The sequence below is a fragment of the Pleurodeles waltl genome, chromosome 10 (genome assembly GCF_031143425.1).
Source record: "Pleurodeles waltl isolate 20211129_DDA chromosome 10, aPleWal1.hap1.20221129, whole genome shotgun sequence".
NCBI classification, from domain to species: Eukaryota; Metazoa; Chordata; class Amphibia; order Caudata; family Salamandridae; genus Pleurodeles; species Pleurodeles waltl.
The window spans coordinates 242,290,440-242,315,331 of NC_090449.1; the positions used below are offsets into that span (position 1 = coordinate 242,290,440).

Consider the following 24,892-nt stretch of genomic DNA (forward strand, 5'->3'; position numbering starts at 1 on the left):
TCAGGCATCAGACTGGATCCTGAGATTTTTCTCGAGCAGTAGCCCTGCGTGCCGTTAAGTTGCATTGATTCGCTCCGTGTCGGTCATCAACGTCGTCTGTGCTGGATATGGTGTAGCGGGCCTTATATAGGCCCCACCCCGGCACGCTGATGTAATTTCTTTTCTTTCCGCACCAGCTAGCGCCGATCCAAAGGGAGCTACCCCTCAGTCATTTTTGACTGGCCTTTTTGATGTTTTGTCAAAGTTATTTCGAGTTGTATAACCCCAGGTCCTTTTAGGATGTCATCTAGGAAGATTGAGTTCAAGCCCTGTGGATCCTGTCATCAGGCGATGTCGGTGACTGATCCGCACCTCATGTGCCTTTGGTATTTGGAATGTGACCGTGACCCAAAGTAATTCTTTGAGTGTCAGGCCAGGCACCTGAAGGCTTTAAGTGAGCGGTCCCTGAAGCTGATGGCGGCTTGACGTTCGACTCTGCGGAAGTCAAGGCCCTTGTCCAGGGAAATGTTGTGAGTGGTTGTGGAGTGCCCCATCATCCTCGTCCCACTACAAGTCCTCTGGACGATCGGGTATGTCAAAGCAGAAGAAGAACTTGAAGAAAACAAAATGTTCTTGGACTTCACCCTGTCCGTCAGACGACGTGACAAGAGAGCAGAAGCCTTGTAGGCCTCCATCTGCGGAACCTTCGTCTGTGCCAACTCCATGCCTCCCCGAGTTTCTGGGAGCTAGAGCAACCCCTGCCCAGCTAAAAGAGTTTTATATGGCTGTGCGCATCATTTTGGGAAGTCTGAAATCGCCAGTGCCCCTTCAGGCCCCACAGAGTCAAAATGGACCTCTTCCGGTTTCACATCAGCAGCTTCGGCCTTGGCTCCGAGGGGCATGTTGGTCGTACCATCTCAACTTTCCTCAACACTGATTCCCATGCGCCTGCTGCTGCCTGTGCCCCTGGACGGCGCCATCGCCATCCTCATTGCCGACTTTGACACAGAGCTGGATGAGCGTAGTACGACGCAGATTCCGGTGCTGACAGGAGCAGCTGGGGTCGCTGGACCCTTTAGGATACCAGCTCCAAGACCCTTTGGAGTGGCGTGCTGACTTGGGTGAAGCCAGTGGTCTGGACACCTCCCCAGATACTGGCATACTTTCTCCTCCTACCGTGGCTACGGAGGAGAGCGCTTCATACTCAGTGGTGGTGCGAAGAGCAGCGGAGGTCCTGGACCTTGAGCTGCCTTTGGTGGCAGTCAGGATTAACCTCCTGACAGAGATGCTTCAACCTGGAGCTTCATCCTCCGAACCCCTGCTCCCCTTCAGTGAAGACTTTACAAATGCCCTACTGGGTACCTGGGCCAAACCCAGCACAGGGGCTCCAGTGAACAGGACAATTGCCCACCAACATTGCCCTGCTCCAGGCAACCTGATTTTCCTCACGCAGCACCCCACCCCTGAGAGCTTGGTTATCCAAGCCTCCACTTCCCAGTGTGCATTTCCTTCCGCATACCTGGATAGGGTAACCAAGAGGCTGGACACACTGGGTAACAAGATGTTTCCTTCTGCCAGCCTGGCATTGCAGTCCGTAAACACTGCATGCCTTTTGGCCGTTATTCCCACTCCCTAAGGTATATGGTTACACAAGTGCTGCTACAGGTCCCAGAGGAGGCCCTGGCTATACTCTCCCAAGCAGTTGCTGATGGAAGAGGCAATCTGATGTGGACCGGACACGATCGACTCACAGAGCAAAGCAGTTGCATCAACAGTGGCCCCTAACTGCCATTCGTGGTTTAGTTGTTTGTCTTTTCAGGGGATGTCCAAGCCAATCTTATGGACATGCCTTTGATGGCATCTGTCTCTTCGGGGAGAGAAAGAAGACTCAGCTCTCAAGACCTTCAAGGATTCCCGTACTATAGCCAGGTCCTTGGCCCTTGTGGCAGCTAATTGTCACTTTCATCTGCTTTTTGCCCCTTTGTGGCTGTGGAAGGGGCACCCTACCAAGACCATTCTTGTCCAGTCACCATGCTGCGCATGCTGCCCAGCCTCTTTGTTGCTGGGGACATGGAATCCACTACCCTCATGGGCAAGGGTGCCAGAGGTTCAGCCAGTCCACCTTCCCTACCCCCTGCAGCCACCTCCAAGCCTTCCTAATCTGACTCATCCCCACCAGGGCCCAGTTGGAGGCAGGATCTGCCATCGCCGGCACTGCTGGCAGTCCATCAGGTCAAACAGGTAGGTTTTGCAGATAGTCCGGAGGGGCTACTCCCTCCCTTACGAGACTATCCCCTCTATCCATGCACCCCTCTTGCGATCGGATGATGCAGGATCACTTGGCACTTTTCCAGGAGGAAATTAAGGCTCTTATGGCCAAGGTAGCCATAGAGAGGGCTCCCGTGCCAGATGTAGGATGTGGTTGCTATTCCCACTACTTTCTGGTACCCAAAAAGGACAAGGGCCTCCTCCCTATCCTAGACCTTCGGTCCCTCAATCTCTTCCTCAGGAAGGCGAAGTTCAAAATGCTCACTCTGGCTCAGGTTTTATCTGCCCTGGACCCAGGAGAAATGATAGTAGAGTTGGACTTGCAGGACGCTTATTTTCATATCCCCTTCCGGTCTGCCCACAGACATTACTTGAAGTTCAGAGTAGACCACAAGCACTTTCAGTTCACCATGTTCCCCTTTGGCCTTACTAACACCCCTCAGATGTTCTCCAAGGTTATGGTGGTGGTCGAAGCTCATATGCACAGGTAGGGAGCTTCAGTGTTCCCCTACCTTGATAACTGGCTTATGACGGCAGGCTCGCCCCAGGCTGTCTTCTCCCACCTCCAGACTATAGCGGACCTCCTGCATTTGCTGGGGTTCACTATAAAGGTGCTAAAGTCACACCTGACTCCCTCCCAAATGCTCCCTTTCAGTTGAGCTGTTCTAGACATAGTGCAGTTTTGGGTTTATCCTCCCAAGTGGCGAGTCCAAGATATTCAGGCTATGATATCGATGTTTCAGGCTGTATCCTGGATTTTGGTGCGAACAACTCTGAGGCTGCTGGGCCTCATGGCCTCATGCATCCCGTTGGTGGATCATGCCAGATGTCATATGCGGGCTCTGCAATGGGACCTGAAGTTCCAGCGGGCACAGCATCAGGGGAATCTCTCCGACATGGCCAGATCTCAGAGAGAACTACATGAGATATACAGTGGTGGCTATCGAAGTGAGATTGGGTCAGAGGCAGATCCCTCTCTCTTCCCCAAACAGAGCTGACAGTAGTGACAGATGTGTCACCCCTGGGCTGGGACGGCCATCTGGGAGAGGTGGAGATCAGAGGCGTCTGCTCTCTGGCAGAGTCCAGACTCCACATCAACCAGTTGGAATTCCGGGCGATCAGGCTAGCATTGAAAGCATTTCTTCCCTCTCTCAAGAGGAAGGTAGTGCAGGTGTTCGGGGACAACACCACTACCATGTGGTACTGCAACAAGCAGGGTGGGGTGGGGTGAGGTTGTGGACCCTTTGTCAGGAGGATCTGCGCCTCTGGACATGGCTGGAACAAAAGGGCATACCCATGGTGGTTCAACATCTGTCGAGCTCGCTGAATGTTAGACCAGAGAAAATCAGCTGACAATGCTCAGTCGGTCATGAATGGCGTCTCCATCCGGAGGTGGCACAAGGTCTCTTTCAGCATTGAGGAGAGCCTTGGTTAGATCTGTTCGCCTCTGCAAAGAACGTGTTGTCAGCAGTATTGCGCGTTGGAGTCTCAGAGGCGGCAATCGCTTGGTGACGCTTTACATCTCAAGTGGAATTCAGGCCTCCTGTATTCCTTTCCGCCCATACCACTTCTTCCGAGAGTTCTCAAGAAGAGCAAGAATGACCAGGCCCAAGCAGTCCTAGTGGCTCCAGACTGGGCATGAAGAGTCTGGTATCCCGAGCTATGGAACATGGCTATCGATCCTCCGATTAGACTGTCCTTTTGGGAGGATCTTCTTTCTCAGCACCGGGGAGGGATCTCCACCCGAACTTGTCCAGTCTCTTCCTTCTTGCATGGATATTGAGAAGCGGCAGTTGACAGCTTCTGACCTTCCGGCCAAAGTATGTCATGTTATCTTGGCAGCCAGGCACCCCTCCACCAAAACGGCATACACCTGTTGTTGGAAGAAATTTGTGGCATGGTGCACAGACAAGTCTGTTGACCCCCTTTCTGTCCCTCTCTATGAGATGCTGTTGTTTATCCTTTCTCTGGTCCAGCAGGGCTCTGCTATGGACACTCTCAAAGGTTATTTATCTTCTGTCTCTGCTTTTTTGAGGTTGCCTCATGAATCTTCTGTTAATTTAAATTTCCTATTGTTTCTAGGTTCCTTAAAGGCCTTACTCATGTGTTTCCTTCCATCCCATTCATTATGCCACTATGGGATTTGAATTAGGTCCTTACATTCCTAATGTGCTCTCCTTTGGAGCCTCTCCACGATTGTCCTCTCAGGCTTCTCACCCTGAAAACAGACTTCCTTGTAGCCATCACCTCTACCCGCAGGGTGAGTGAGTGGCAAGCATTTTCATCTGAGCCCCCCTACCTTTCCATCTATTCTGACAAAGTGATGCTTCAGACTAGGGCTTCTTTTTTGCCAAAAGTGGTCATGCCTTTTCATGTAGGTCAATCCATCACCTTGCCTACTCTTTGCGAAAAAAAGGTAGGGCAATACAGAAGAGCACCATCTCCCTATGGGTCGTACTCTGTATTACAATCTGCTAACCACTGGCCAAGAAGCAACCACCTGAAGGTTTGCATGCTCATTCTACCAGAGCAACAGTGGCGACCACTGCGTTAGCACGCGGAGCTCCAGTCATTGATATCTGTCAGGCAGGGACGTGGGCATCCTTACAAACGTCCACCAACCTCTACTGCTGTAGGAGCCTGGCCTGGTGTTTGGTGGACACCTATGGTGTTGGCACCCTATGCCAGGTCCAGGCAACCCATATTAGTAAGTGTTACAGTGTCTAGGAAGTCAGGGCTCTCTAGTGGTAGTTGTGGTGAGCAGTCATGTCTTATCTAGAAGGAGGGTAAAATACTTGCAATACAGCAGTAGTCACACAGTAACTTATGACACGTTAAAAGAAACCACACATTGTTGCAAAAGTAACGGTACTTTACTATAGTAACACTGAACCAGAATACTATAGGCAATCCCCTCTCCCTGGAGGTAAGTACACACACTAAATGCACAGGTAAGTACTGGAAGTTAGCATAAAACATTAGAAATAGCAAGGGCCCTATTTGGGGGAGGGTGGGGGCGGCCAACCATATACTAAAATAGTAGAATGTGAGAATGGGTCGCCCTCCAGAGGATATGGAGTCATTATCAAGCGCTGTGAGAGTATGGAACCTCAAGAGGTGAGTATCTAGAAAACCCCTAGTGACCAGGGGAGCAAAGGTAAGTTACCTGGACGTCCCATAGGCTAACATTGTAATTTAGGATTGGAATAATGCAAGAACAGGACCAGGCCGGTGAAACGCAACAGTGGATTCTGGATGAAGAGGAGCGGTAAAAGGGGACAGAGTCCAGTCCACGGAGGAGTGTCCAGGATGGGGAGAAGGCACTGCCCACCCTTCTGTGGGCGAAGATCCGAGACAACGGTGATGGATGAAGGCCTCCTGCAGAGTCCAGGAGCTGTAGAGGAGTCCCTGAAGTCATCTAGGAGCTGTCCCTCGCCGGTCGCCGGATTGTAGACGTGTGTGTGGTCAGGAGGACCACAAACAAGCACAAACAAATGCAAGTTGGAGATGGAGAAGATTTGCAGGGCTGGACAGGACCAGCAAGGTCCTGAAGACTCAACCCTCGGACCGATCCTTGGAGGGGAGTCTGGCTGACCCTAGGAAGACAGGAGAGCCAACAGAAGCAGTCGGACCCCCCACAAGCAACCCACTGTCAGCAGGCACAGTAAGTCTCAGTGAGGTCCAGGCAGCACACCTGAAGAGTAGTCCCACGTCGCTGGAGCAGCAGAGGAGACTGTCCTTGCAGAGGATTGGGGCCTGGAGCCTGAAGATCCCTCAGAGCAGGAGTCGGGCAAGCCTGCTATGTCCAGCCACATAATGGTAACTCCAAACCTAGGCATGTTTGGTATTAAACATGTGGGAATCATACCCCAATACTGTTGCCAGTATTGGTGTTATGATTCCATGCACTCTGGGTGCTCCTAAGAGGACCCCCAGCTTTGCTCCTACCAGTTTGCAGGGTTTTTCCGGGCAGTCCCAATGCTGCCATCCTGTAGACAGGTTTCTGCTCTCCTGCTGCTTGAACAGCTCAAGCCCAGGAAGGCAGAACAAAGGATTTCCTTGACGAGTGGAAGGCATCGACCTCTCCATTTGGAAATATGTGTTACATTGCATGGGAGGGCTAGCCTCCCCATGCCACTGGTATGCTTTGAAGGACAAATTTGTTGCCCTCCTTGCATAAACTGGTTTGCACCAGTCAAGGGATCCCTGATCCCTTCTCTGGTGCAAAGCTGGACAATGGGAAGAAGAGTGACCACTCCCCTGTCCATCACCACCCCAGAGGCTGTGCCCAGAGCTCCTCCAGGTGGCCACTTGGTACTGCCATCTTGAATCTAAGGTGAGCAAAGGCCCCTGGGAGCATCTGAGTGGCCAGGTCAGGCAGGTGACGTCACAGCACCCTCCTGATAGCTGGTCACCCTGACCAATCCTCCTATTAGGGTTATATGGGGTCTTCCTCTTGGGTGGGTCGACTTCGCCCTGCAACATTGTTTCTCTGGCTCTGTCCAGCAACTGCAACACTTCCCCCGCTGTGGATCCTCTGTGGGCAGTAAGTCTTCAATCTGTACTAGGAAGCAAGAAGGAATCTCCCTTGGAGTGAAGGAGTTACTCCCCTGCATCCGCAGGCACCAACTGCAACAACGACCGGCTGCGTGGGACCTCTCTCCTGCAACTCTCTGTGGATCCTGCAACACAGGTGATAATCTTGAGTGGTCTCCTTGGTCCCTTCGACCAGCTGTCCAGCTTTGGCGGTGGTAAGACTTTGCCTTTCCTTGCAGGACGGTACCCCTGTGAACCACGACTCTTGCAGCTATCAAGGCTTGTTGACTCTTCTTCCAAGGGACCTTCAGGCTACGTGTAGCCCCGGCCTCCAGCACTCTTTCCTGCATCGCGTGGTCTATTGCCTGCTGCTCCAGCGATGTGGGACTCTTTTCCAGGTGTGCTGAGTGGGCCTCACTGCGACTCATGTGCCTGCTACCTGTGAGTTGCCTGTGGGGGCTGCATCCACGACTTCTTGCTCTCCTGACTGCTGGGGGTTGCCTGGGTCTCCCCTCCTTGGGTTGAGTCCCCTTGGACCTTCCTGGTCCCCAGCAGCTCCGCAACTTGTCTTCTGTGACTCTTGCCTTTGCCAAGGCTTGTTGGTTTTTCCACATGACTGATGGACTGCAACTCTTCTTCCGATGTAGGACATCAACTGCATCCCTACTGGAACTCTTCCTCGGCTCCTGTGCTGCATAGGCCACTCCTGGTCTTCACCGTCAACCTGGTCCTGCAGCTCCAGAAGGGTGGGCATTGGCTCCTGCCACAACCGGACACTCCAACTGGAACTGAACTTGGCTCCTTTCATTTGCAGATCTTTTTCCTGTCTGGATCCATCTTCTGTCTCTTGGAGTCTTGGTTGGGTCTTGCACAGTCCTCTCACAAAGCTTCTCTGTGGGTTTAGAAAAAAACAGGTACCTACCTCTTCTCTCCTGGTCTGGTCGCTGAGGGGCACTCTGGTACTTACCTTTTGGGGTTCCTAGTTCCTCCAGCTCCCCTCTACAGATTCCACTTATCTGGGTGGGGTCCATCTCTCGCATTCCATTTTTTTTAGCTTATGGTTTGGTCGCCCCTAGGGTCTCTATTGTTTACTTGTATTTCACTGTTTTCTATTGCTCTCTAGGCCCATTCCTGATTAATAAGGTGTATATAATAGTGTGTTTACTCACCTGCTAGTAGAGTATTGCCTGCACAGTATTTTTGTATTTGTCTTACTACTATAAAGTACCTTTATTTTTGTAACACTGTGGTTCTTTCATGTGTGTAAGTGTTGTGTGACTCTACATCGGTATTGTACAAGCTTTGCATGTCTCCTAGATAAGCCTTCCCTGCCCATCCACAGCTACCTCTAGAGAGCCTGGCTTCCCAGACACTCACTACACATCAGTAATAGGGGATACCTAGACCTGGTATAGGGTGACAACACCATAGGTGCTCACCACACACCAAGGCCAGCTACCTGCACTATGTACTAGGGACTTACAGGAAAACACCAGAATGCCTATTGTGGGGTGTAAAAGGTACCAAGGCAACCACATTTAGAGGAGAGAGCACAATCACTGGGGTCCTGGTTAGCAGTATCCCAGTGAAAACAGTCTAAGCACACTAGCAACAGGCAAAAAGTGGGGGTAACCATGCCAAAATGTGTGACTTTCCTACAACTGTCTAGACAGTCATGTCCGTAGGGTCTGGTGGGTTCTTTGTCTGTTGGGTCTTGCAGGACTTTCTAGTTTGATCTTGGTTCTCAGATTCACCTCCAGGAATGATATTGCTTGGGTATCTATTCAAAAGGTAAGGAATCTGCAACTAGAAGTATCTATCAGATGAACAAGTTACTTACCTTCGGTAACACCTTATCTGGTAGACATATTGTAGTTGCAGAATCCTTACTGGCCCACCCATCCTCCCAGCTCCTAGAACGGATTTCTAAGAACAGGAACTTCCGTTCAGAGCCCCAGTTTTGACGCACCAATGGTCAGTGTTCTTTATGGCTCTACGCTTCTGGTGTGGAAAGTCGTGAGAAGAAACTGACGTCAGCACGCACCTATATAGGACCCTCAATGTCATATCCGGCGCACATGTGGAGCTGATCAATTCCACCTGATGGCATGCAGAGGAACCACTTGAGAACAATTTCCAGATCCAGTCTGACGCCTGGGGGAAATTCAAAAGGTAAGGAATCTCCAACTAGAATATGTCTCTACCAGATAAAGTGTTACCGGAGGTAAGTAACTTGTTCATCACAGACATTTACTAGGTTTAGTCTCTGTCTCAATAGGTCTATTTCCACGAGTGCTATATTTCTTTCCGTCGCTAAAACGCTGTTCTAGAATACCAACACCTTAAAAAATAAAATGAATTCAAAATATATATACTCCACTTAAAAAGACAGGCTTTAAAGTGCCATAAAACAAGAAAATATGTGTAACGTAACTCTTCACTTCAGCATCAAACTGAACATAAAATAATTATATTTGCAATAAAAATAATAAATATTAATTCTCCAAACAAATCAAAATAAACTTGGAAAAGTCTACACTGACACATGAATACAATTCCAACATACCTATAGATCTGAGGAAGTGAACAAACATACAAAAGTTAAAAGTTATAACCTTCTATTATTTCTGGCACTCCTAACATCGATCTTGCAATTCAGTCATTTAATCACCATATTCACTGTGATCAGTAATGCATCTTAAGTCACAGTTGATGTTGTTAAAACGTCATCAGTTATGCCACTTTCGATGTTGTACTATCTTGTTGGGTGTCATAAGTAGTGCATTACATGAAGTTTGTATTGTTCCTACCATTCAGATACAGCTGAGTGTAATTTGCAAACCAACCTAGCCACTTTTCCTTTGTATCGAAATTCTAATAATCTAATGACACATTTTATATTACGGGTTATCCTTCTGGATATGTATTTGGAGGGAGTTCATTAAAATGTTAAGTACATTTCAGGGATATTTTAAAGGTTGTACTTCATGTGGTGAGTTCCTATATTGGACAAAAGTGTTCCTTATGCATTGTCCGTAATGTAAAAATGCAGTGTGGCAATGTTTTTGTTTACAGAATGCTGATAAAAGATACAAATGCAGTGTGTGATGAATGAGAAAAAAAACATTTTGATGAAACAGGATGTGACCAAACGAGAATTTTAATCCCAAATAACAGTGTCATGAGTTTTGATTTGGTAAATATGTGTGATTGTGGCATGAGTAAATGTGACCCATGTTTGTCTAGCGCTTCAGGTGGTGTGTTGTTCAGAGGTGTGTCTGAGGGCGGTAGGGGAGAGTTTGATATTTTGCGAGAGCCCTATTTGTCAGAGTTTTAAGATCTATGTTGTTCGTATACATTTCAGTGCAGAATCATGCTTCAGCCTTATTTGATTCCCCATTTGCTTATCACATTTAACCTTCTCTTTAACAGAAAAATGTTCTGAACTGTTCAGTCACTCTTATGTTTAACAATGATGCCATTAAAGGGTGATCTATTTTGGAATATGATTGGTTTCTACATATAAATACATGCACATTAACAATTTAATTTGACCCCTAACGTATTTCCTAATTTATTGCTAAAGGCACCGTTTACAAGAAGTATCCGAAGACAAAAACTGTGAGAAAGTCAATTCCAGTTGTAGTTTTGCCAAAAGAAGAAGAGATCTGTTCAACAAAAGAGGTATATCATTGCATGCAAGTGCGTTTTATTGTCTCTGAATGCTTTACAAAGCCAGTGTTTGAGGATTATGGTGGTTGCAGCTGGAACACATTAAGATATAGAGGGGGCAATTACAACTTTGGAGGAGGTGTTAATCCGTCCCAAAAGTGACGGTAAAGTGACGGATATACCACCAGCCGTATTACGAGTCCATTATATCCTATGGAACTCGTAATACGGCTGGTGGTATATCCGTCACTTTACCGTCACCTTTGGGACGGATTAACACCTCCTCCAAAGTTGTAATAACCCCCAGATTGACCTAAATAGGATCACAATTCTTTTTACCGAAATGCCTTTGTAAGACAGCTAATGATGCATTCAAAAAGCGTTCCCTTCAATAACCATTGAAACTTTTTTCTTTGAAGCTTTTCACCACAGAATCGGAGGACAGACACATTCATTGGATTTGCATGTCTTCACTGATATGCAAAATATTTCTGCGATCGCAAAGCTTGTCGTACGTAAATTCACAGACTTTGCAACTGCAGAAACACAAGTTGCAGTGTATCAATGGCACTGTGTGAAACACTGAGATTCGGAAGGAGAAAGAGACTTGAAAATGCCCCAACCCCTCCTTATAAATCTCAATGACTCAATGACGTGCATCAATGCTTTCAATTTCCTTTTTAACCACAATTCTGGTCACAAACTATTGATGCCTCCTCAAAGGATGTGGTGTTGGATTTGTAAAGTGAAAGCTGTCCGTGATGGACAGCTTCCATTTTATGAGTAAGGCTCTGGCAGTGGAGGAACATGCAGCTGACCAGTGGACCACTGCATGCGCCACCAATACTATTCATAGAATGCCTATTTTATTTTGTCGTTGCAACCCTTTTGCCTTTAAGGGACAAAGGTTGTTATTTAAACATACATTGGCAAAGCCAATAGGTCGCACCAATAAGACCTATTGGCTTTGGCAATGTTCTTAGCTATGCTCTACAGCATCACAGCTGCTGTGCCGTGTTGCTAAAAAATGTATATATCAAATGACACGGACTGCTTCCTTTTTGTGGGGTGCACATGCTTTCAATACGTATGCGGGTGACTATAAAAACTCTTTTTTTTTTAATGTACTGATCTAAGATAGATTGGTAAATAAAGAAAAGTAGCATGAAACCACAGGTTTAAGACGTAGCACACAAGAACTTCGAAAATAAATGTCAATGGATTAGCAAATTGCAAAATCGGATTGGGAAAGGGTTGAGGAGGAAGCAACACTGTCAGGTAGAGAAGCAACATGGAGGGCACTGGAGAAGCAGCAAGAGGAGAGAGAAAACATAGGTGAAGGAAAGGAACGTGGAGTATGGGAGGGAAGAATCACATAGGTGAAAGAGAACAACACAAGTGCGGGTGGGGGAGAGAAGGATATGGACCAGTGAAAGCAACGGGGATGGGGGAAGAAAAGCACATAAGAGAGACAGCTGGACTACATAGGCATGCTCATGTTGTGCTTAAGCAAAAAAAAAAGTAGTTCCTTAAAAGCAAGCAGAGAAAACATAGAAGTTAGCCAGTTAAAGAGATGGTGAAGAGCTTAGGCTCCATAGAAGGGGCACACAAGATGGACAGGCTCAAACAATTAAATTAATACAATAGAAAGCAGGCAAATAAGATTACCAGTAAAGCTAATCAAAGGTAAGCAACAGGTAGGATGTTCTTGGTAAACCCACAGTATGTCTTTTGCAACCTGACAGTTTACACTGTATAGTAAGCTAGACTTAAAAGGGGTCATTTTCCAGATATGAATTGAGACATTGTTTTGCTTCTCTAATGACTGAGCTAAAACACTCATGCACTGACAAAGATCTCTGCAATGCGCTTCTTAGTCTAACAAAGACATTTATCACATCACTGCGCAAGGTTCGTAAAAGGAGATTAGCATGCTGAAAGCACATGTTTAAAAATGGTCACAGTAATGAAATGAAAACATGTACAAATGATTTTCCACTGCAATATACACAGCAAAAAATTTATCTATATTATAATGCAAAGCAAATAATGAATTAAAAAAATATGCATCACCATGAGGCAAGGGCACAACTGCTTCACCTCCCTCCTATTCAGCATCAGATCGCCAGATCCCAGAATCGATTGAGGAGAGAGAGATCAATTATCCTCACGGGAAGGATGACACACCCCAGTGTCCTGGGCATGCCTGAGATCTGAAAACACTCTCAGTCCCCGGTCCGTCTGGTCTCGGCCTCTTATACTTTGAACAAACAAGAGAGGAAAATTCTAGAACCTCCCTCTCACTGCAGAAGTTTATTTATTCAAAAAATGCTGATTGCTTTAGGCCAGCTTTGAAAATAACACGTCGGGACTTGGCAACAATCCGAAGGTGCCACTTCAAAAAAAGTCAGTTCCCTGCTGTCTTAGTACATTCTTATCAGCCTAAGCCCTTGGTGGGAAAGAACACAAAAAATAAAAACATGAGCAGAATGTACAACGTGGAAAACTACTTGCAACTTTTAACGTGGAGGGGGCTAAAGCTAAATTAAAGTCAATAGGCAATATGAAGCTGGTGGTCACTAATGTGACGGTGTGCTGCTAGGCTAAGTGCAACATGGAGTCAGTGGTCAAAACACACATATCATTAAACTCCACCCTTTTGACTAATGACTCATATACCCTATAGTCCTAACATCAACTTCTCTCTTTTTTGTCTTTTAAAACATTACAAGCAAATTAGGTATGCATTGTACACAGCAACATAATGAAATGACAAGAGCAATCACTATAAAGCAATAGAAGTGGGATTAACTTATTGATATTATAAACAATTAAACCAGGCACACCTACAATAAAAAGACTGAAGCTTATATATTCTGATTGGGATAATAACTGAACTGTAGTCTTCACTTAATTGAATAGTGTCCCTAGGATAACAAATTGGTATAGAGTTAGATGGAAACATCATGAGTCCTAATCATGTAAAGGTACACGGTCCACCTGTAATGTTTGCTGGAATGTAAGTAAAAGTGAGGTTACCACACGAGAATAGTCAACCAACTGGTAACTTAAACATGCTTAATGTGACTGGCAGCAGTCATCAGGTGATAGATAACAAGCCATGTTGTTGGTTCTATTAGAATTGCAATCAAACAGGTTGATAGGACATCCATGGTACTCTGCATCATTCCCATGCAGAACTTTGATCTGTGAAGCGCGATTAGTGCCAAATAGATCCATAGATATTGCCCTTCCAAAGCAGAAGGGGTGTTGCGCAACGTAATTGATCAATCAGGTTCAGGTTGGGGGTGCTGTCCCTCCCGACCGCACACACCCGAAGGGAGACCACACAGCACACTCATGGTCAGAGGCAAGTCGATCTATGATCTGTAAAAGAAACAAGTATGATCTTTCCTGCAAATAACATTGATCAGCTGAAATGTGCTCCCCTTTTCCTTTCCTTGTTTTATGATCAGCAGAACATTATTAGGACCCTTGGCCATAATGTCTGCAGGTTCTGGAAGGCCATTTGGGGATTCCACCCACACCATAGCATCAGGATTTTTGTCAGTTGAACCAAAACCTCCTTTTACTTGTACTGTCAGAAGGGCTGGGGTAGTCCCCTTCCTCACCAATCCTCCATACACTGGACTTATGACAATTTGGGCAATTCTGTAAGCATGTAGGTCAAGACCTGCAGATTCTTGTGTGGCTCTGTAAGGAGCTCAAGCTCTCGGTTTTTATTTCCAGTACACAATTGTGTTGGTAGCCACACGTGGTTGTATCTGAGTTAACATTTTCATCAGGGCAGTTTCAGCATTTTGTAATGGTCTGTTATTCAGAATCTGGAGGGCTTCATTTAAATGCTCTCTCTAGTTTTTCAGAGTCTCATCAGATAATGTTTGAGTCCAAAACCCCAGGAACTCTCCTGTTCTTCTCTGCTTTTGCCACATGCTCCAATCTACATACTGTCCCCGGATAGTTACATGCAACAGAATGTCTCCTTCCTGCACTGTCCACAAGTCTAAAGCCTGTTGAATTATTTATTTTGCCAAATCAAAAGCACACTGCTGCTCTTCATCCCATTCAAACTTTTTTTTCTTGTCACTTTGTACCAAAGGGTTAAGATTTTACTCAGATGAGGGTCATGCTGTCTCCAAAATTCAAACAATCCCATAAATCGCTGTGTCTCTTGCTTAGTGCGAGGAGTAGCAAACTACAAAATCTTTTGTTTTACCTTTAGCAACATCTCTCTACGTCCTGGTCACATTTTGCTCTGTGGGCTACTCTGTATTTTTCGTCTAAATATTGGCTGTGCATTCTGCTCTTGTAGCTCACACTGGCCCCCACCTTTTTTAACCTCCTGATTACTGGAATGTGAAAAATCAGATTTCCCTGCGACAGCTTGGTAGATATCAGCCTTATCTTGTAATAACTTATTCTGACAAGACAGTATAGTTACAGTATTTTTTATGTTAAGCTGTTTTTCTAATTTCTGATTTTCATATTCTAACTGCTTACATCTCTCATGCATTTTTCCGTAAGCAGACAAAAGTATCCAAACCCTCCTATCAAGGACAAAAGGGTCATCATTCCATTCAAAAAGCACCTTTTTAAACATATAAGTACAGTTATTGATGCTGTTTAATCCAAGCACCCATCCCAAAATTTAGAAAGTCCTGATAAACAAGAAAACCCATTTGCCAAGACATCATAAGGCATTTTAATTTCACATGCATTTTCAGACATGGTTTGCGGTGCTTCCTTTAACTCTCTGAATAAAAACATATTTTTACTTTTAAATCGTACACTTTCAACTTCCAATCTCCCTTTAGACTGTCCAGTTACGGCAAAATGTTTTGCTTCACTAATGACCGAGCTGAAACACTCATGCACTGACAAAAATCTCTGCAATGCGCTTCTTAGTCTAAAGAAGACATTTATTACTTCACTTCGCAAGGTTCGTAAAAGGAGATTAGCATGCTGAAAGCACATGTTTAAAAATGGTCACAGCAATGAAATGAAAACATGTACAATTGATTTTCACTGCAATATCCACAGCAAGTATATGTACCTATATTATAATGCAAAGCAAATAATTAATTAAAACATTTGCATCACCATGAGGCAAGGGCACAACTGCGTCATCTCCCTCTATTCAGCATCAGATCGCCAGATCCCAGAATCGATTGAGGAGAGAGAGAGAGAGAGAGAGATCAGTTATCCTCACGGGAAGGATGACCACACCCCAGCATCCTGGGCATGCCTGAGATCTGAAAACACTCTCAGTCCCTGGCCCATCTGGTCTCGGCCTCTTATACTTTGAGCAAACAAGAGAGGAAAATTCTAGAACCTCCCTCTCAATGCAGAAGTTTATTTATTCAAAAAATGCTGATTGCTTTAGGCCAGCTTTGAAAATAACACGTCAGGACTTGGCCACAATCCAATGGCGCCACTTCAAAACAAGACCGTTCCCTGACGTCTTAGTACATTCTTATCAGCCTAAGCCCTTGGTGGGAAAGAACACGAAAAATAAGAACATGAGCACAGTGTACAACGAGGAAAGCTACTTGCAGCTTTTAACGTGGCGGTGGCTAAAGCTAAAATAAAGTCAATAGGCAAAATGAATCTGGTGGTCAATAATGTGACAGTGTGCTACTAGGCTAAGTGCAAAATGGAGTCAGTGGTCAAAACACACATATCATTACAGACATGGAGGACAGCTGTCCCTAGCAGGTTTCCATCAAAGTGTTTATAAATTTCCATAAGAAGTTTAAAGCTTATTTCTGCCCCCTTAAAATGAATTAGACAGATGTTTGCAAGTTTTTGTGAACTGCCCATTAAGAGTTTGCAGCATAAGTAAAAGATTTTGCTGCAGCAACTCCGTTGTACACGTCAGGCCACTACTTCTTCAAAGCAAAACATTAGCAAGTCATAATCTATATGCCTTGTTGCCATTTTAAATGCAACTTTGTAATCCAGCAGACATTTTTGTATTCAACAGTCATGTCTCAACAATTTCCAGAGATCAGTTATCTATAAACTACCTTCAAATTAGGTTTTGGAAGGAAAATATATAAAGGAAGACTAGATGACTTCTCACTTTGCCAGAGGATAGGAACGAAAGTAGCAATTTCCATCACATCAATTTTGTGGTTACAATGTATACTGTTCTACAAGCCCATATGAACATTTTGAGTAACTTTTCCAATTTATAACAATTTGATAGATTCCCATATGTAGGAAGTTGGCCTGGTGTGTGGTGGGTGCTCAAGGTACTTACGCCTTTAACAGGTCCATGTGTCCCCTCTTAATGAAGTGTAGGCACTGTCTAGAAGCCAGGCTCTCTAGGGTAGCTGTGGACGAACACCCAAGGCTTATCCAGGAGACATGCAAAGCTCACTGAATACCACTGTAGTCACACAGCACTTGCACACATGAAAGAAAACACTAATTTGTACAAAAATAAAGGTACTTTATTTTTGGAATACAATACGACAAAATACTAGAAGGACAAGCCTCCAATAGGAAGTAAGTAATACACTAACTGTATACACTAGTAATCAGAAATAGGCATAGAAAAGTTAGAAAACAGTGCAAATAGCAATGACCAATAGTGATCGTAGGGGGAGCACAAATCATATACTAAAAAAATGGAATGGGAACACAGGACCCCCACCTAGGTAAGTGGAATGTGTAGAAGGGGGCTGGGAGTACTAGAAAACCACAGAGGTAAGTAACACAGTACCCAACAGCGACCAGGAGTTCCTGATGAATTCAGAAGATGTCCCACGCTGGAGTGAAGATTGCAGATGGGTGTCGGTGCAGGAATTCCACCAACAAACCTTGGCAAAGGCCAACTCATGGTTAGTGGAAAAATGGTGCTGACGGGGACCAGCAAGGCCCAGGAGGACTCAACACAGGTGGGGAAGTCACAGGGGACCCTCAGCATTGCAGAGAGTTCACAGGAGCGGAGGCAGCACCCACAGGAGTCCCACAGGACGGGGATACAGAAGTCGTAGAAGGAGCCCACGCAGCACTACAGGAAGGGTTCCCACGCTGCAGAAGAACCATGCAAAGGGCTGTGCGTCACAGGAAGGAGTCCCTGGGGACTGGAGCTACACATCACCTGAAGATCCCTTGGAGGAGATGCAAAAAGCCTTGGCAGCTGCAAGAGACTGTCATGCGTGGGAAGGCAAGGGCTTACCTCACCAAAGTTGGACAGCTGGCAGAGAGGACCAAGAGGACTAATCGGTGTGTCACCGGGTCCGGCTGCGACTTCTGGTTGCAGAGATATCAGCTGGTCAGTGAAGTGACCCTCACTGGCTTGTTGGTTCTTGCTTGGTTTTGATTAGTGCCTCCACTCAGAAGGGAGATCTGGCCTGCAGAACCCTTTGCTTGGGCTCCCTATGAGTGGCAGAATGACTGCTGCAGCCCATAGGGATCCCCTGATACCCCAATGCCCTGAGTACCTAGGTACCATATACTAGGAACTTACATGGGTGTACCAATATGCCAATTGTGGGAAGAAAAAAGGTACAGTTACCAATTTAGAAAGAGAGCATAGTCACTGGGGTCCTGGTTAGCAGGATCCCAGTGAACACAGTCAAACACACTGACAATCAGGTAGGAAAAGGGTGTAGCCATGCCAAGAAAGAGGGTATTTTCATACACCCTATTAATACACAGGCCCACAATTTTCCCTTAGCAGGAAGAACACCAGCTTCTTATAAGACTAGCCAATAAAATGTTAAAATATTTACATTTCATTTTAATGTTTTCTAGTTTGATGAGCAAAATAATTTCACAGCAGTGCAGTCAGAATATAAATAACAAATCTTCATAGGCAGCAAGTATCAGGTGTAGAAACATAATATTTTGGCATTAGCAAGGAGTGAGAATATCTATACTGAGGAAATAAAGTTTTTGTTGTATTAGTGGCATAACATTAAATACAGAAATATTCCCACATCAAATTCACACTTGTCATATTGATGCTCAAAAGACACAGATTAAATTGTATTGAATTTGCATCTGATAAAATGAAAAAACAACAATCCTCATTAAATAACTGATGAACTCAACTGAGACACTTGTCTGTCCATGTCTACCAAAATATAATGTTATTATTGTTATTATTATAGCCAGATACCAAGGCTAATAGGGACGTGGTCAGGTGTGATAGGATAAGAAGGGGGTCATCTGCGAACAGATTAATCTTATGCATTACTCCCCCCCCCCAAATGAATGCCCTTGATGCTGTTGGAGTGGTGGATTGTAATAGTCAGAGGTTCAACTGCTAGGGCAAATAGTAAGGGCAACAGGGGTCAGCCCTGTCTTGTCCCTCTCCAAACAGTTATGGGCTCGGTTAGAGCGCCGTTGACTCAGATAGTTGCCACTGGGCGAAATAAGAGGCCATAAGTCTTGAGCACATAACGGGTTCAACCCCATCTTGAGTAATACTATCCACAAAGTCACAGTTGACCTGGTCGAAAGCCTTCTACGCATCTTGGGTTAGAAGGAAGCAGGAATCTGATAACGGTGTACCTTTTCTATCAAGTCTGCCACTCAGCGCACATTGTCTGCTCCCTGTCTATTAAGAATGAAGCATACTTGGTCGGGGTCAATGAGAAATGGGAGATATAGCTCAATCCTGACACTTAGTATGTTTGTGAAGAGCTTGGCGTCAGTGTTCAAGAGAGCAATGGGGCTGTAGGAAGAGCAGAGTGCTGGGTCCTTACCGGGTTTAGGGATTAGTGTAATTTCCACGGTTGCCATAAATGGAGTGAGGCCTGACTTATGTGTGAAAGAGTTAAAATGAGTGTAACAGGTGTTTTCCTAGTTTGGGTAGAAACAATCTATACAAGTTAACTGGTATGCCACCAGGCCCAGGGGACTTGCCTAGCTGCATGTTTCGAGGAGCCTTACGAAGTTCCTCCATTGTGATTGGTGTGTCCAATGTCTCTGCATGGTGGGGGTGTGGTGGTTCCCATTTACATGCATCTAGGTATTCCTGAATGAGCGTGGGGCGGAGCCCTGTCATCATTGTAGAAGACTTGAGAATAGTTAAAGAATTCCCTCTGCTTATCCCGCTAGGACATCTCCCAACCCCCATTTTCTGTGCGTATTTTGGTAATGTGCATCTTTGCCTGAGCCTGGCGCAACCTTCTACCCAGGATCACGCCCACCTTGTTAACCCCCCATAGTACCACTGTTTAAGGGCCAGCAAAGCCCGTTCAGCTCTATTCATCCTATGCGCCCACATTTGCCTCTGCCATACCGCTAAACGTTGTTTAAGCTTTCGACTAGGTGTAAGCTTGTCCTGATGTTCCAGTGTTTTTATTTCAGTAGTCAGTGTGTCGTGGACAATGCACGCTTCTCTGTGACGAGCGATGGCTGTTGTAGAGATAACCCCTCGAATAGTAGCCTTAACCCGTCCCAGATAATGTGCATGAAAGCGTCACTTAAGGCGTTGTGTATAAAGTAGTCTACTATGCCGTTGCCCATCTCCTGCCCATCCTCACATAGCGCAGAAGTCACGGGGGTGGTTCCAGAGTGTGCATAAATGGATGACCATGTAAAAACTAAATGGCCGTGGTCTGAAATAGAGATTTCCGACATCTCACCTGATTCAGGGGTGTGGAGGAGTAAGTGAGATATAAACAGATAGTCTATCCTGGAGTAGAAACATGGACATGAGAATAAAAGGAATAATCTTTAGAGTCCGGGTGCTTGTATCGTCATGCATCTGCAAGGTCCAGGTCCGTTATTTACCTTTTCAAGTGGGCCAACATGGCTCCTGAGCTTCGATATGTAGTGGAGGTTCGATCTACCGCTGGGTCCCAGTAAATAAAAATCCCCCCACCAGTACATCTCCCTCGACTGCGTGGAGCTGTTTTGATAAGACTTGCCTAAGGTAAGAGTACTGAGATGTATTAGGTGCGTATATATTGAGCAGGTGAAGTTTCCGGTACCCCCTGGTCATGTGTACCATTATGTACGTTCCATCCCTATTCCGCGCCACCCTAGTGATGTTAGATCCCAAGTGTGCTTTACAAAGTATTCCCAATCCTACTGTTTTGGAGTCTGTGTAAGCCCAGTGGCGCACAGGGTATTGAGGATGTGCCATTCTATGTTTGTCCATCCCCTAAGGTGGGTTTCTTCTAAGAAGACCACACCAGGGTCATGGAGGAGAATATAACTCCATGTTTGTTTGTGTTTATTAGGAGAGTTAAGATCGCAAATGTTTATCAACTGTAGTTTAAGCCTCATAGCCATAGGTGAGTGGTAAGGGAGTAAGCGCCAGGCATCATTAAACGCTGTTCACCCCTTCCCACCGTCCATTGCCTTCCTCACAAAAAATACAGAATAGAAGCTGTTCACTGCTTTTTTGCTCAAATATCCCTGACACCCATCCCCATTTAGTGACCTGAAAAACAAAAGGAAAAGTTATACCACATGAAAAACCTCTAGTGACCAACTGGGTCCAACTCTTGTGTCAATTACCCACAGAGATCGGGAACAAAGTGGCCTGCATCTCACTAGAGAAGTCACCCTCTTGGGGTGGTTGATACCCTGTGTGGGTTGACTGTTCAGTATCCATGAGTAGTCCAAGGCAGGGAGAATCAGCTCCGTCCCCCTCCGATCGCCCCCAGGGGTAACATCAATTGTCTGACCAGCGGAAGACACCATCCGGAACTTGCGTAGTGTCCCTCTTTTATTCTGGAGGATCCCCTGAAGGGAGAGTCAGAGGGCAGTGAAGTCGACCCCCTGTCAATATTGCATAGGTGCTGGATAATATCTTGTTTCGCATTGAGCATGGTTGTTTATCATGGCGGCGAGGTCCAACAGTAGTCCACTTAGGTTTCATTGTCTTCCTGGGAGTGTCCCACGGCGGGGACGATGGACTGGCCCCCTCCAGTGGTGACAGACCCAGAGATTGTCAGGCCTCCTCATGAGAGCGCATAGCTCGGCGCTTGCACCCCCGCCCCATGAAGAGCAAAACAAAAGGGAGGCCCCATTGGTAGATGACATGCCACTCAATTAGGTGGTCTGTGATTTGTTTAACGTCTCTTCTGCACCAGAGAGTCGTCGGGGAGAGGTCCTGAAATATCAACAGTATATCCCTGATACACCAGGCCTGCATTTTTTCTCACAGCTCGAAGGATCCCGTCTTTCTCTGCCAAGTAATGGACCTGTGTCAAAATATCTGGAGCTGCGTCAGAGTGGTTTGGGGCCGAACGCACCCGATGTGCTCTATTCAGCATCGGGGGAAGGGGCAGATCCAGTTCCCCCCTGATTGCCTGTAGGAGGGTCGCCGTTAAAGCTATGACATCCTTTCCCTCCAGACCCCTTGGGACACCCTGGATACAAATGTTGTTCCCCCAGCCCCGGTTTTCTAAGTCTTCTAGTTTGAGCTGCAGCTCAACATTCTTTTCTTCCAGGGCCATGACCCGTCACCACAGCATTTACTGGTCGTCTGCTCTTGCATCAGTGGTCCGCTCCATTTCATCCATCGTTCACCCAGTTCTGACACGTCCTTTTTAAGGTCTCTAATGCAGTTTTTAAAATCTTCCTTATGGGATCCTATATCTAATCTGATCTCCTGCAAGAAATTAGACATAAATTCCTGGGTAATGGGAACGTGAAGAGAGGTGTCCATTGAAGATTTTTCCAACATTTCCACTTTTTCAGACTCAGTGGGGGCCGCCCTGCTCCAGAGAGATGTCACTGATGTTTCTTTCGTGGCTTTAGTGTGGGGCATAGTGGCCAAAGGACCCCCCAGGAGAAAGAGAACCGGGGCAACCATCAGCGCTTCAGCACTGCCCCCAGTCAATCGTCCATGTCAGTTAATCCTATGCCTTCCTGTCACCAAACCGCCAGGGCCAGAAGATGTGGTACAGAGTGCGTCCCCCAGACTCCACTTACGGGATTCCAGAAGGTGTTCCGGGTCCCCCCGCCCAGGGTCAGGTAAGCGCCTCACCTGCCACTCCTGTTATGATTTCCACCAGATAGAAGTAGGCCCACAGCAGAGACAATCGGGTACTCGGGCGGCCACACACCTCAGGTTTGCCTGAGTCAAGAAAGAGTGGCCCAATGCGCCCACCAGGCTTGGGCAGATCACTGGCCAAAAATGTGATGGTTGCTGGGCCAACTGGGGGGGTGCAGGGGTCACAAAGCCTTCTATGCTGCAGGGATGCAGACCCCCGTCTCCCCACTGCGGTCTTAGTCTCAGGTGCCAGGCAGCTGCGTGTGGAGTATGGAGGCCCACCCAGCTACACACTGGGCTCCCAGGCCAGGACACCATGCTCTTGCTCCTCACCTCCTCACAGTAGTCTCTGTTTCAGCGGGGAAAGCCTCCCTTTGCTGTGGGAACGGGACCACAACTTCCCACCGCTGTCCCAGCCCCGTCTCCAGACAACAGTGTATAGACTGGGGAGGCATGTCCAGTAGTAGCCCAGGCACCCGAGCTAGGCCATGTCACCACACCCCGCTCATCACCTCCTTTCTGTAGGCTGCATTTCGACAGGGTAGGACTTGCAGGCCTCAGCGTGTGGCACCTGGACACACCGCCTCATCAGGCCGGTCTCCTCAAGGCTGCAGCCGTGGAGACCGCCAGGTCCACGTGGCCAGGGCGACCCGCTGTTGTCGCCACCTCCCACCGGACAGCCAGCCAGGTCGAGGGCTCCTTCACAGCCGGCCCCTACTCCATTGCATGTCAGGCCATGCCACCTTTGATATTTTCTTAAAAAACAAAATATATTGTGATTTGGCATTATAAAACCATGCTTTAAAATTGGCGAATAACTAAAGGAAGTTTCTGAGAAACAGACAAAAACACCTCAATTGGTATTTCCTCGTTGCTGAATCTAACAACCAGTAACCACCTTGTTTCAAAGACAAGGACAAATGGAAAAGACAAAAATGTGAAAAAATTACACCTCCATTTTCTTTTGGTAATCTCAGTCTGGCTAGACAATTCAGGGTGTTTAGAATTCCACAAAAATCTTGATAATAAAGAATCAATACTTTTGGATAAAGATTAGTGATATTAAGCCCTAAATTAGAGACGTTTTGTTAAATAGACTGTAAATTCATTATGACAGTATCTTGACATGAATTAGCGAACTATAAACTGAAATGTTTAATTTAAAATTAATTCCCAAAAATATTACGTTCATTGCACATACCTTTTTTACAATATTTTTTTTTAAACGTAAAGTTTCAGATTTATCTAAATTGAGTTTATCTAAAAACTGTTTTACTTAAAAAGGACTGTTACGATAGTTGTGGATCATTAATACAGTGCAAATCATCATACAAATGAGCAGAATATCCAATTTTTGTATCTGCAAGGAACTCTTCATATGGAGATTTTGTTGATTTCTAACCAAAATGAGTTCTGAAATAAATAATAAAAGGGATAAATGACAGTCCTAGCAAGTCCTCCTTTTTGTATATGAAAACCATTTATGTACATTACAGTTTTTGGGTTAGAGTAAAGTATGGATATCATCTTAATAAATGTGATAGCAAACTATGCAGTCTAATGCTTTAAACATGAATTTCCATTCCAAATGAACAAAAATAAATTCAGTTTCAAAAGTAACTACAGGAAATGAATATTAATGCTTACCAATTTGTGGTAAGGTTGGTTCACCCTATAAAATATATATCATTTGGCATAGTAAGTTTGGTAAAAGAAGAATAAAATTCAGTTGGAAAGCCATAAGGGCCTTGTACTTCACATCGTTTTAACAAAGAAGTAACCTACTTAACATCATCTGTGGTTATATGATCTAAAAAGGTCAAATCAATATTAGGAACTGCTTCTCTAGATACAGAAGTAAACTAATTATTGATATTCTCATTATTTATGACAGACTCCTAGGAACAAATTTTCTTTTTCATAAAAGTTGAGATAATAATCAATTATTTTAGAATAAGCAGTTCTGGTTTTACCAGCATGTCCCTCAACCTAGGAAATAAATGTTCTCTCTTTTCTAACTTTTACATAATTGGCTTATCATTTCTCACCTCCCAATTATTTTGAAAAAAAGGGACCTGTACAACATTTACTCTCATGAATTAATCCACAAAAGACTGAAATTCCATAAAAATAAAGGGTCATTTAGGACATATGTATTAAATCGTTGACCTTTGGTAGCAAATATAAAATATCCAACTTGGAAATAAGGCATGGGTGAGTACAGCAGCAATCTTGTACCTTAGTCAATTATTTGTAAGGTTTGAATTTGAGTTGCATTTACGGGGAAAAAAGAAAATTCACTTTTGTGTGGATTACAAACTCTGTAGGAGCCCAACTGTCATAAAATGTTTAAAGGCTTCTGCACTTTGATTGAGATATACCTGCAAGTTAAATTTCTATCAATGAAAATATCACAAATCTAGTTAAAACAACCTCCTAGCACCACAT

At 45.4% G+C, this 24,892-nt stretch overlaps 1 protein-coding gene across 1 annotated transcript in view; it reads left to right on the plus strand.

The window, feature by feature from the left end:
- The window catches only part of VWA3A (von Willebrand factor A domain containing 3A), a 541,655-nt gene that overhangs the window by 325,453 nt on the left and 191,310 nt on the right, over positions 1–24,892 (plus strand). Inside the window, exon 25 of the mRNA XM_069210293.1 lies at positions 10,370–10,467. Coding sequence (XP_069066394.1) covers positions 10,370–10,467 — 98 coding nt within the window. The remainder of the gene's footprint in view (positions 1–10,369; positions 10,468–24,892) is intronic.